The 12,880-nt window shown below is 55.2% G+C and overlaps 1 protein-coding gene across 24 annotated transcripts in view; it reads right to left on the reverse strand.

The window, feature by feature from the left end:
- Positions 1-12,880, reverse strand: part of DAB2IP (DAB2 interacting protein) — a 208,807-nt gene that overhangs the window by 47,121 nt on the left and 148,806 nt on the right. For 3 of the 24 annotated variants that reach the window (XM_081588789.1, XM_081588787.1, XM_081588785.1), the window contains exon 1: positions 1,359-1,916. The exons of 20 other annotated variants lie outside the window; for them this stretch is intronic. In XM_081588789.1, the coding sequence (XP_081444915.1) occupies positions 1,359-1,531 (173 nt within the window). In that variant the 5' untranslated portion in view covers positions 1,532-1,916. Of the gene's footprint in view, positions 1-1,358; positions 1,917-2,165; positions 2,227-12,880 lie in introns of those variants that run through there. One more of the 24 variants, XM_081588793.1, reaches the window with a different exon arrangement.

Raw genomic sequence — 12,880 nt, forward strand, 5'->3', positions numbered from 1 at the left:
ACATCACCCAGTCTGGAATTACTTATTTGTTTCTCCATTCATTTAGGATGATCTGTCTCTCCTACCAGAAGGGAAGCTCTGCTGTATTTCTGAATCCTAAGGAAGGGTCCAGCAAGGTGTAAGAACTCAGTAAGGATGTATGAAACGAACATGTAAAAAACAAAGAAACAAAGAACACCAAACCCAGAAAGGCTCAACAAATCAAGAGCCGCGCCTCTGCTACCTTGAAGCAAGTGCTGCTCACTGCCCGAGGGGTCTCAGGTGCACACAAACACTTTCGGTAACGCCCCAGCCCTCCCGGGGGACAGGACAGACGAGATGCACAGTGGTAACCTGTTAACTGCTTGAGAAAAGCGATGACTGTGGGCTTTCCCAGTGGCTCAGGGGTAAAGAATCCGCTTGCAAGGGTTCAATCCCTGGGTGGGGAAGATCCCCTGGTGAAGGAAATGGCAACCCACTCCAGTATTCTTGCCTGGGAAAATCCTATGGACAGAGGAGCCCAGCAGGCTACAGGCCAAGGGGTCACAAAGAGTGGGACACGACTGAGTGACTAAACAGCAAAGCAGACCTACACAATCAGGGAAGACTCCTGGAGAGGTGAAATTTGAAAGAGGCCAACCCTACCCACCACCAAATGTAGGGAAGAGGAGGAAAACGCACCCGTGTTTTAGGGCTCTGATGTTCTTTGCACTGGTAGAAAAAAGGGAAAAAAACCTTGCTCCAAAAAACTCTTTACTTTTTATTAGTGTCTGGATCAATAAAAGTTTTAGGAGTAAAGCTTCTCTCCTGCAATACTAACCGCCACAGAGACAGCGTACGATTATTAAATCTGTCTCCAAGAGGCAGTGGCTGGGAGCCCCAGGCTAGGAAAAGAGAAGCCTGAGGGCTGTCGCTGGCTCTGAAACTTGGGGGTCAAACCCCCCTCCTCACAGCCCATCTTCCAACCCCACAGATTCCCTGCACCTAGAGCTCTTTCCCCACAGCTTTGCCTGTCTGCTTCCACCTCCTTGGTCAGTGGGCATCTCACCACCCTCTCCCCCCTACCACTTAAAGCTCCCAGAAGGACACGGCCTGGTTCCCAGGAGGCAGGAGCCACTCCCCACCTTCGCTCTTCCTTCCAAGCCCAAGGGAGTCTCCCATTCATTCTACCTGGGTCATCATGGAAACCAGGCTGTGCAGAAAGGACTGTGGGGCATCAACCAGGCCCTGGTTGGAGGGTGGGTGAGGTCCTAGGGCTGGACCTCCTTGGACAAACAGCCCTCACACCCTCCAGCCCCCACCCACAGCCATCCAGCCGGCCCACCAACAGGACAGGAAGTTTCCTGCACCCACTTCCCTCGGCAGAGCCATCCACAGACCTTGGCAGTGGGATAGGCCTCTGGGTTGAACAGGGTCTCGGTACCAGGAGCTCGGGAGCCACATCTGGCTTTCGAGGATGGCGGGGTCTCCACAGAGAAGCCCGGCCCATGATCTTGCCGAGGCTGTCACCGAGGAGTCCGAAGCCACAGAGGCTCATTCTTGTGGCCGGCATGCACCGAGGTGCCTCTCCTGACCAGACCTGGGGACCTCTCAGCCCACGCCAGCATCTAACAGGAGTTGACCAGGTGGGCTTTCCCTTCCCGCAAAGCACACGCTGACTCTTCTTTTCCAAGCTGAAACTTCAAAAATGACTTAAGAAAAACACAGCGGTGACATCTAGAGATTTCCGGGTCCTCCAGGGAACACGTGGAAAATTACAGCCTTCCATACAGGTAACCACATGGCACAACCTCCAGGTCCAAGAAGTCCGGAAAGATACGCACTTCCAGCCAGGAGCATGTCGAGCTCCCAAGGAACCTGGGCAGGGTGCAGATCCCGGGACCGAGCTCCGGGTCCTGCGGAGACTGGAAGAGGCTCGGAGGAGTCTCCGGCTCCACCCCCAAGGTGCCACACCCTGCCCCAGTCCCGCCTCCGGGCCTTTGCACTGCCGTCCGTTCCCTCCGCGAGGCCCTGGCTCAAGGCCAGGCTCACAGATCAAACATTGCGCGCCTTACCCGAGGCTGTTCTAACTAAAGGAGCAACTTCCACCCCCAGGTTATCACTCAGCTTCCGGATGACACAGATCTGAACCGATCTTGCTTGGGCCCCCTCCTCCTTCCCCAGGGAGAACATCCGGACCTGTTCACCTGGTAGGTCCGACACACCTCCGGCCATGCCTTGCACAAAGCAAGCACTAACAGGTGTCCTGAACGAATACTAGCGTCCTTCTGGCTGGTCTCAGACAAGCCGGCCAAAGCTGTGTGAGAGTGGCCGTGGCGACGGGGGGACTGACCAAAGACTGGCGTGCGCCCAAACCACCTCTCCCCAACCCAAGCTCCCAGAGGGTCCAGGCTGCGACCCCCGCCCGCCCAGCACCACGCCCCTCGCGCTCCAGGCCGGAAGCGGCCGGCCCCGCCCCCAGCCCGCCCGCCCCGAGCCTCCAGCCCTGCCTTCCCAGGCCCGGCCGCATCGGACATTCCGTGGCCAGCTGCCGCCAACTGCCCCAGCTGCAACCGCTTCCACCCCAACCCGCCGCTGCGCTCCGGACTCGGGCGGGGACGAGGCCCGGCCGGAATTCGTCGGGCTCAGAGCAGCAACAGCAGCCCGGAGGCCCTCCACTCACTTTCTCTCCAGGGCCAATACCCTCCCTAACCCCGCACTTGCATTCAGACGTTTAAAAAATGCAAACAAAGACGGTGCAAAGCCAAGGGGGTTGCCTACCGCGGTCACCCAGTCAAACAGGACACCCAACTCCGTGCCCCAACTTGGAACTAGACAGCTAGACAGTTCCCCTCGCTGGGAAGAACTGGGTTCAAGCTCCCTCTAAGGGCAATTGTTCTCCTCTGTCCTGGGCTGGGCCTGCAGGAGGTTTAGTGCCTGGTGGAAGAACAGGTGGTGAGCTGCCCAGGTCTGTGAGTGCCACAAGATGGACCTAGGAGCCCAAGTGGTGCCCCACCCACTGGCCTAGGATTCACCCTTGAGTCACACAGATACCACCCTCACTGAACTGAAAATCCCCCTGGGAAAGGCACACACAGCCAAGCCCGAACTTTTTGCCTGGGGTCACCCCCTTTTCCATCCTACTGCAAAGCCACAGCAATGTTTTCCAGGTATTGAGCCTCCACCACACACAGGGAATCACACCTACTTCCCTTACAGCCACCATCCAGAGGGGCTAATCAAGCTAGAGTGGCTGCTGCATAACTCTCTGGGGCAATGGGATTATGTAATCCACCCCCTCCAGGTAAATACGGATAAACAGTTGGGTGGGAGAATACTTGGGGTCCTGCCTACTCCACAGCCTCGACTCCAGAGGCTTGCAAGCTCCAGTTCAGTCCATGGTGGTTTCAGCCTGCACCAGACCCTCAGCAACAACTGAACTCCTATTAAGTGCCAGACTGTCAGGCACCTATTGTGTGCAGGTAGGACACCTGTAGGACTCGTCAAGAGGTCTACCTGTAGCTCCACAGCAACACCCATCGTGGGAAGTAACTCCCTCCATCCCCCGGGGTGTCCTTGCTTGGGCTCAGCTCTGTTCTGAGCACAGGTGATCCTGAGCACAGGTAATCCAACAAGACCTGCCCGCTCCATCTGCTCACACCCTCAAAGCCCAGAGAACTCCTAGCCAGTGCCCTTATGGTGGGTCTCTTCCTTCTGAGGTGAGGCTTCCCCTCCCAGCTTCATCTGGGTCTATGGACAGCAAGGAGATCAAACCAGTTAATCCTAAAGGAAATCAACCCTGAATATTCATTCGAAGGACTGAAGCTGAAGCTCCAATACTTTGGCCACCTGATGAGAAGAGCCGACTCACTGGAAAGACCCTGATGCTGGGGGAGACTGAGGCAGGAGGAGAAGACAGCGACAGAGGATAAGATGGTTGGATGGCATCACTGACTCAATGGACTTGAGTTTGAGCAAACTCTGGGAGATAGTGAAGGACAGGGAAGCCCAGCGTGCTGCGGTCCATGGGGTTGCAAAGAGTTGGACGTGACTGAGCTACTGAACTGAATAAAATTTCAAAACAAGGGAGAGGTGAGGCTGTACTTAACAAGGGAGGCCCTAGGGCAGAGGGCCTTTCCCTCCTAGAGCATCAAAGGCACCAGAGATGGAGAGAGCGGAGCCTATCTCTGAGCACTCTTCCAGAGTGCAGGCCCCAAGCAGGCCTCTCACTTGAGATCAATAATAGCATTAATCAGGTAAGGCAGACACTGTAACCACTTTACAAATGAAGAAATCAAGTCCAGAGAAGCTCAATCACTTGCATAAGTTGGGTGAGCCACAATCGGAAAGTAGATGTGCCTCACCCCACAGAGTCATTTATTTGTACCTATTTGCTGAAAGGAGAGGGACTCCCTCTCTAATACCCACCTCCTCCTGGAAGCCTTCTCAGATTTTCCCCAGGCAGGACGCCATCCCCATTGGTGGATCCACACAGTTCTAATATCTTTTTATAATAAAACAGGCCCCTGTGACAGGGCTCTCCCTCTACATGATAGCTGTCATGGGAGGAGGTCACAAGTAAAAGAGAAATAAGCTTCTCTCTGGGGGTCAGAATATGTATTTGCCAGTTACTTGACCTTCAATAAGGTGCTTCCTCTAAATCCTAGCCTCAGCTCAGGGGACTGCATAACCTCTTGCAAGCTCCCTTCGCAGCCATCTTGAATAATATGTAAAATGGAGTGAGAACACAGGGAACATCCTTGGAATTTCAGAGACTGCCCTGATCCAGCTACTCCTGGTTTCAGTACCCCCAGTGGCCAGGCCTCCTGAATTATTAGGCCCCACCCACCCACTGCACACTCCTCACCCGCACTCCCACCTACTCCAGCCACAGGTCTTCCTCCTCTTCTCTCTCCGTGCACTGTGCACCCCTCCCCTTTCTCACGGCCATGCCACCGCTCCCCCTGATCTCCGCCCCCCCGCCCCAATTTCCAATTCCCATGCACCTTTCAAGGCCCAGCTTCACTGCCCCTCCACCTTCCCAGTGTGCCCAGGCCCAGGAACTGTTCCCCCTCTTTCCGAATCCCCAGTCCTCCTCCCTTTCTCCTGGGTCCTGCTGTCTGTCCTGACAGACCCTCTCTGGGGTCTTTTCATCTCTGGTTCTTCAAGTCCTAGGACTCCATAAATGTGTGATGGATGTCTTCTCCCAAACGCTCAGAGCCCAGATGTCACATTATCTTTCAGACCTGAAGGTGTCTCACCAACTAGGCCAGGCTCTCTGGGGGGCTCTGGAACCCGCCTTTCTCAAGGAGCTTCCCATTTTCTGGGGTGCAGGGGAGCTAGCCCCAAGACTGTCAAGGAACACTTCCAGGCACTGCTTATACAGCCCCTTGGGGAGAGTGAGGCTCAGACCCTGGGAGGACCTCTCTTGTGACCATGGAACCTCTCCTTTCTAGAGGCCGTGTAGAGGACAGAAGCCCTCGGTGGCCTGCCCAGAAGTCCTCCAGAGAAGGGTGCTGTTGTAACCCACTGCTTTCCCCCGGTCCCCTCCAACCCCGAGTCTGCAGGACAAAAGCAGACCGGACCAGCGAGGGATGGCCTGCAGAGGAGAGTCTGCCCTGGGCCCTGGCTCTTCATGGACAAGGGCTTCTGAAGAGACCACTGCTGCACTGAGTGGATGGTGAAAAAACAAACTTGGTATCAGACTGAGGGCCAGTTCTGAGTAGCAGTCTCAGTGTGTCCCAGCTGTTAATTTATGTGAGCACATCTATACTAGTGTGGTTTTATCATCACCAACAAACAATAAATGTGTCCTAGCACCTGCTATGTGCCAGGCCCAGTGCTAGGTATTTTACATACATTATCTTCTTACTCTTCCAAAGAGCCATAAGCTGTGGGGAGCCACACAGATGTTTTACTAAGATGAAGCTGAAGCACAGAGAGGCTGGAAAAGCTGCTCAAGGTCACACAGCTAGTTACTGGTCACAGCTGCGATTACAGGCTCCTCAACAATCTGGCCCCAGCCTGTCTGCCTGGCCTGAGCTGCCAGCGCTCACCCTTCCAGACCCTTTGATCTCTGTTCCCATCCCTCAAGTTCCCCAAGCCCACTGTCGTGTGACCTGGGGGAGAGGGGTTAATGTATACTGTCAGCCTGCAGCCTCCCAGCTCCCTCCCCCGCTCCACCTGCTCAGACCCCCTCCCCCGCTCCCATGAGGACTCCTGCCCCCTCCCCCACACCAGCCTGGCTGCCTCCACCCCATCTGCCAGGCCCCCAACCAGTGTCTGGTGGTAATGACTTCAGCTGGCAGAGAATCCTGGAACCTTTCCCCCCCACAGTGATGTTGACACATGTTCACTCAAAACACGGTAATGTTTCCATCCAAGCATTTAGAGGGAGTAAATTCCTACCCCTGTGATGCCTTCGTGCAAAAACACAGGAGTAAACGGACTCGAACCAGCGGTGAGACATGTTCAGCACTTCTCTTCCTTGGCTGTCACGGTGCCAAGTCCTGGGCTACGCCCGCACAGTGTTCCAGGGCCTGAGCGCTGTCAGCAAGCCAGGGAGAGGGGTTGGGTCCAGTTTCTGAGGCTGTGACTGCCTGCCTGGCGGCAGGGTCAGTTTGTGGTCAATTCCCCCTCACTCCTAAGCTCCTGTCCCCGTGAGATGCCAGTGCTGCTCACTGTGTTCCCACTGAGAGCCCAGCTTCTGGGTCCCAGACGGGGTCACCCACTGCCCAGGCCCCACGCCCTCATCAGAGCGGGGCCCTGCCTTCACAGCCACCACCACACCACGTCTACATCAGGCCAAGGTCACACATGTCCCCTCATTTCACCACCACCCCGAATTCAGGGAATTCAAACCTCCCTGAACTGTCCCTGCACCCCTCCCTGACCCATGGAACCAGCGACGGGGATGCCGGGAGGAGGCCCCACTCCACCTCCAGGTCCTAATGCTACCAGAAGGAGATGTACGTTGCCAGGCTCTGTGACCTGGGGGTCCTAACTCACCCCAGCCCCACCACGGGGACCTGGGGAGACCTGCAAGGCTGGAGTGGTCAGGCCCCTGCAAGGACCCAGCCCTCTGTCCACAGCTGAGATGACAGAGGAAGGAAGGGGAGGCCCACAGGCCACGGCCCTGTCCTCGCTTCTCCATGTGAGCAGTTGCAAGTTGTGCAGCCAGACGGCACTGACAGCCCCTCCCGGGATCGCCCAGAGGCCCGCTCTCGGAGATTCCCAGTTCTAGGGGTGGAGAGCGAGTGTCTGATTTGATTTCTTCCACATGTTTTCTGAGAAGCTGCTGCAGCACTTCTGTGTCTGACGCTACTGGCCTCCTCTCTGTGATGTGTGTCAAGAGGGAGGCACGGCTGTTCCCATTTTACAGACGGGCCCGCTGAGGTTAAACATCCAGTTCAAGGCCACACAGCTAGAAAGGGAGGGGCCCCAGGACACAGGCAGGTCAATGAGACACACCATCTGCCCTCGAGAAGCTGGCAGTCCAGTGGGGGAGGGCTGCACACAGACACTGGTGCCAAACAAAAACATACTTAACAGGCCACGGGCCCAGAGGAAACTGTGAAAGTGTCCAGAGCAGGGTGTGGCCCAATGGAGGACCTTACTGATGGCAGGAATAGTCCCAGCTTGGGTGTGAGCAATTGGGGAAGGCTTCACGGAGAGGAGGCATATCCTAGGGCACCCTCCTCCTAAGATCTGGGTCTCCCACCACACTCTACGCCTGGCACATCGTGAGAGGACATGAGTGTGGACAGATGGGCTGACCGGGGGCAGGCCCCTGGCACACTGTGTCACGTCTACATCGTGACTGCCTAGCTCCGGGAGGTGTGTCGAGTTCTTATGCCTCATTTACAAGACGAGGAGACAGAAGCGCAGAGCAGTCAAGTACCATGGCTAGGAAAAGGTCCCTGTAGTGTCTGGCTCTGGGCTGGCCTTTCCAGCAAGCGCTTAATTTCTCTGGGTCTTTGTTTGCTCATCTGTAAGACACTCCATGGTCAGAAACACCTCCCTCTGCAGACTGGAGCTGGCTGGCCCCAGACTGGAAGGTGGCAGCCACCAGACCCTGTTCCTGCAGCCTGCTGGGTGAACGACCTCCTGCAGGGTCAAGTCTGCCAAGGAATGGCCACCGGTAGGGAGTTCTAATTGGTGAGGCTGGCAGCACAGAGCCCAGCAACGCAGCCGGTGGGTGATGCTGTCATACAGGAAAGAGCTGAGCACAGCAAATATAGCCGTTGACCCAATTCAGTTCCGTTCTGTCTTCGAGAAAATAATTGAGTTTAAATGAATAGGTTTCCCATGTCCCCTCCGGCCTCGGGAAGGGTGGAAAAGGAGACGGGGGGGAGATGGGAACGGTCCCCTGGGCTCACTGTTGGTTATTTTCGAGTCATTAGCCCTGTGAAAGGTTTCTTTCTTGCCTTGGCGGACAGTGAGGTTGGACATGGCTGAGAGGCAGTGAGGTGGAGTGAAAACCACACAAGGTGGACAGTGCAGATGGAGGTTTAAGGCCAAACTGACAACAGCCTTGTGGGGTGGCCCACTTGGGTCCCAAGCTCGTCATCTGCAGAATGGGAACACTATCCCCCAATATACTCTTCTTAGGATCACTGGGAAGAGCTGGTGCAGGCTGAGCAAACTTGAAGGCTCTCCAAGGAGTAAAGGAGTCTGGCATGAACCGTGGAGGCCAGTTCTCTGCCCTGCAGGAATATAGGCCCAATGTTACTGCATGTTTTGGGGGGTTTTTTTTTCAAGAAAAGCTGGAAATCCAGATTTTTCTGGTGAGTGTTGAAGGTGAATGTTTTAGGAGTGCTTAAATATCCACCCGTGTGCAACTTCCAACTTAGTGACAATGCATGAAAAGCCATTCAGGACGTGCGGGTGTCCTCCCACCTGTTCATGGCCTCATAATTGTCCTTGGCAGTGAGGCCAAGCCCAGTCCTGCTTGAGTGGGAGAGGCAAGGGACACCAGTCTCTCCAGACCTCAGGGGAAACTATTTGCAGAAACAGAGACGCAGACGTAGAGCACAAATGTATGGACACCAAGGGGGAGAGGGGGCGTGGGGTGAGCCGGGAGACCGGGGGTGTCATATATACACTACCACGTAGAAAACAACTGATGAGAACCTACTGTATAGCATAGGGAACTCAACTCAGTGCTCTTTGGTGACCTAAATGGGAAGGAAATCCAAACAAGAGGGCATATATGTGTACGTATAGCGGATTCACTTTGCTGTACAGCAGAAATTAACACCATATTGTCAAGTAACTATACTCCAGTTAAATTAAAAAAAATAATAATAAAGGCCTCTAAGACCTTGGGAAGCCGGAGGGGCCGCCTTCTCCCTCAACCCCCGCTCCCCCCGCAGCCATACACACACAGGTGGATGGAGATATGCGGCTGGTTTTACCCTAGAAGTTAAGAGGTCATGGGCTTGCTTCCTGCACTGCCCTCAGCAACTGGTTAGGGTCTCAGGTCCCTCTTCCGCAGAAAGGGGGGGCTTCTGAGAGGACCAAAGAAGAACCAGGTAGAGTGAGCCCGTGACGGGTCTTCCCAGAGCAGCAGTGCTGCGGAGCGGAAGGAGCGCGACAGTCGGCGAGACCTGGGTCCTCCCCTCCACTTCCAGGCTGTGTGTGCCCAGGGAAGTTACCTAACCTCTCTGTACCTAGGCTCATCCTTTGCACACAGGAGATAAGAATCTCTGGGACACAGAGCTGTGGCGACGATTACATGAGATGACAACTGTCAAGGGCCTGGTAGGATGCCTGGCACGCAGCAAGGGAGGAAAACATGATAGGCATTATTATTATTGTTCTTGTTATCTTCAGTGAAAAGCATGCCAGAGAATTCTGACTGGGTGATTACAATAATGTAGCGCAGCCTGGCAGACTCGGTTGTTAACAGATGAGGCCACCTATAATTAGCACCATCATTACGTATGCAAATGGTGCAGCGGAGATGCTGGAGCAGGGTGTCCTTTGAAGTGTGTGCTAAATAACCCCTCCCCTGGCCGCCTGCCCTCCTCAAATCTTGTTTACACTATTAATTTCATTAGCAAACAGTTTTTCATAAAGCAAGACAGAATGCCAAACTAGTATATATCCAAATCAAGGAGGTTTAAAACCATTTGGCCCCTGCCAGTCACTGGGGGGGGGTGCTCTTTGTGGGGGCCTGTGTCCCACCTGGAGTTGTTTGTAGGGGCCTGTCCTTAGGCTCCTGAGTCAACTGCAGGCCTGGGGCTCCCAGTTCCTGTCTCTCCAGCCCTCTTCTCACAGCAGGGCAGGCTGAAGACCTCTACTAACTGGTTCCCCTCTGACGTGCAGAGCTGGGAAGGGGAGAGGGGGTTTGGGGCTGTGTTTGGCATTAAGCATGCACTGTTTTCAGAAGAGGTTCACAGCACGGTTAACGTGACTGGTGAGTTCTCCAAGGGTCAGGCCATAGTATACCAGGCTTATCATCATACCCACTTTACATCTGAGAAAACCCAGTACCAAAGAGATTTAGGAAGTAATCTGCCCGATGTTACATTAAGTTGCAGAAGTGGATCCAACTGTGGGTCTGGTCAGCCTACCACCTCTGGAGTTTGCTCTTTAGCTCTGCCCTGTAACTGCACATAGCACCTCCCTGGAGTGGACAGAGTAAGTTTACAATCCAACAGTGATCACAGAGCCTTCGTACTAGGGGAGATGATCAGAGGCTGACCCAGGTTCTGAGTCGAAGAAACTGAGGTTCAGAGGTCCTGTAATTCGCCCACAGTACCATAGGCAGAAAGAAGAGCCTAGAACCCAGAGCCTCTCACCGCCAGTTGGCTGCTTGCACATTTAGACCTTTAAACACAAGACGGTTCAACAGTTGTCCTCCTCGTTAATACCTGGGTCAGTATATTCAGCATCCCTGTATCCCCTGGGCCCAATAAGGACCCAAGAAGACAAAAGATGCTCAGGAAATGTTTGTTGAGCTGAACTGTTTTTCTTACCAAAAAAGACAATGCTGAACAGCTGGGATAGTGAAGGCCTGTGAAGGAAGATGGGTGGGACTTAGGGCGAGTGTGAAAGGGGACCACCCCCTGCGGGAGAACATGGGGAACCTCAGCTTGGGACGAGCCCTTTTCAAAGCATCTCCCTACTGTATATCCACTCAAGAGGCAGGCGGTTAGCTGACTCTCAATATTGGAAGAATTGAAAATAGAAGTCTTAACAGATGTTTCAGTCCCTCACCTGCTCCTGCGGGCTGAGACCACCATCAGGCCTCTTCTCACTCCTTCCCTGATCCCAGAAATTGAGGCTGGGCGAGACGAGAGAGTTGCCTGAGGTCTGGGAGCGGTGAAGACTAGGACCCACACTTTTTTGCTCCTCCAACCAGGCGCTCCCCTCCCCCCCACCTGCTGACTTTCCCATCACCCCTCCCAACTCCGCACCATTCAGCCCTTCCCCCTTGAAAAACAAATAATCCTCACAAATATCCTGGGAAGTAGGTAGAACAAGTGTCCCATTAACAGAGATGGAAAGTGAAGTTCGGGCCAGTTAAGTAGCGAGCTCAAGGCTCTGCAACCGGGTTTAGGCAGGCAGTCTCACTCAGGGGCCTGTTCCATGGTAGGGCCCAGGGAACCCCTGGATGGGTAGTTGGTGGGGGACCCCCACCTCCATGCCCTGGCCAAGAGTCTGACACCATGTATTACCCCTCACAGGGGTGATATCCTGCCAGGAGTCATTCAACCCACCCCCACCTCCAGACAAGGCTACAAATAAGCCTGGAATAGCATGTATGTTCAGGGCGGGGGGCCCCAGGGCCTTTCTGGAGCTGCCCAAACCCAGACAAAACATTTTCCAGAGACCACCATAAATCCCTACTCCCACTGCCTCCTATCACCTCGTATCCCTAGTCCAGCAGCCTTCGGAGTAGGGACTGGAGCGCCTGGAGGTGCAGGGGGAGGGTTGTGGGAGGACACTCTCACCCACCAAGAGGAAGGGAAAAGAGGGCTGGGCTCTCGATGGTCAGCTCATTCCTCCTCCTCCCAGACCCCTCCTACTCCCACCCTCACATGGGCAGAGGGGGGCCCTGACAAATCACCAGTCTGTCCAGGCCCCCCCAGCTCCTCTTACAATCCTTCCCACCCCAAGTCGCCTTCAGGATCGAGTCCTGACTTCCCAGCATTTTCCCCTCTATCCCCTGCCACTCCCCAGGCCACGGTGCGGTGCGCAGCAACAGATGGGATTTCCCTCCTCTCCCCAGGGAACCCTCCCACCAGCCTTGACCTTCACCCTGAGGCCCAATCACCAATTCCAAGGAGCTGTCCCTGAGCCTCAGCGGAGCCCCCACTCCCTCCTGGCCCCCTTCAGCCCCTTTATGTAGGGTCTGTTGACCCATCTGCCTCCTCCATCCAGGAGACGAGGGGCAGAGACTGGGTGTGACCGCCCCCCTGCCCCCCCAGCCCCCAGCACATGGTGTGCCCTGGCCGCACTGGCATTGCCGGTGGGCCCAGATCTAAGGGAGATCACTGAAAGGGGAGTTTCTCGGAGGCAGACCTGACACCCCCCAGCCCTGGGATCAGGTTGGGTCAGGACCTCCCAACCTGGCTCATTAGGGGACGGCGGATGGTGCCAGGCCTGATCTGTCCATGGACGCCCGACAATGGCTGTGTCGAGGATCACAGGAGATGAAGTCACTGCTCCCAGAAATAGCTGATTAAGAAGACGTGACGACAACGCAAACAGCAAGGCTGGACACACACGCACACACACGCGTGCGCATTCTCACCATGTGTTTCTCCGCCCTGGGAAGCCGGGCCACGCCTGAGCTTCCCCTGAGATCATGCCAGGAAACAGAGCCAGTGCCGGGAACCTGGACTTGGGCCACACGACGGTCTGAGGAGCACTGATGCCGGAGAGGGGACCCTCCTCAGGGACCCCCTGGAAG

The sequence above is a fragment of the Giraffa tippelskirchi genome, chromosome 4, assembly GCF_054371585.1.
Source record: "Giraffa tippelskirchi isolate mGirTip1 chromosome 4, T2T-mGirTip1v1.2.pri, whole genome shotgun sequence".
NCBI lineage: Eukaryota > Metazoa > Chordata > Mammalia > Artiodactyla > Giraffidae > Giraffa > Giraffa tippelskirchi.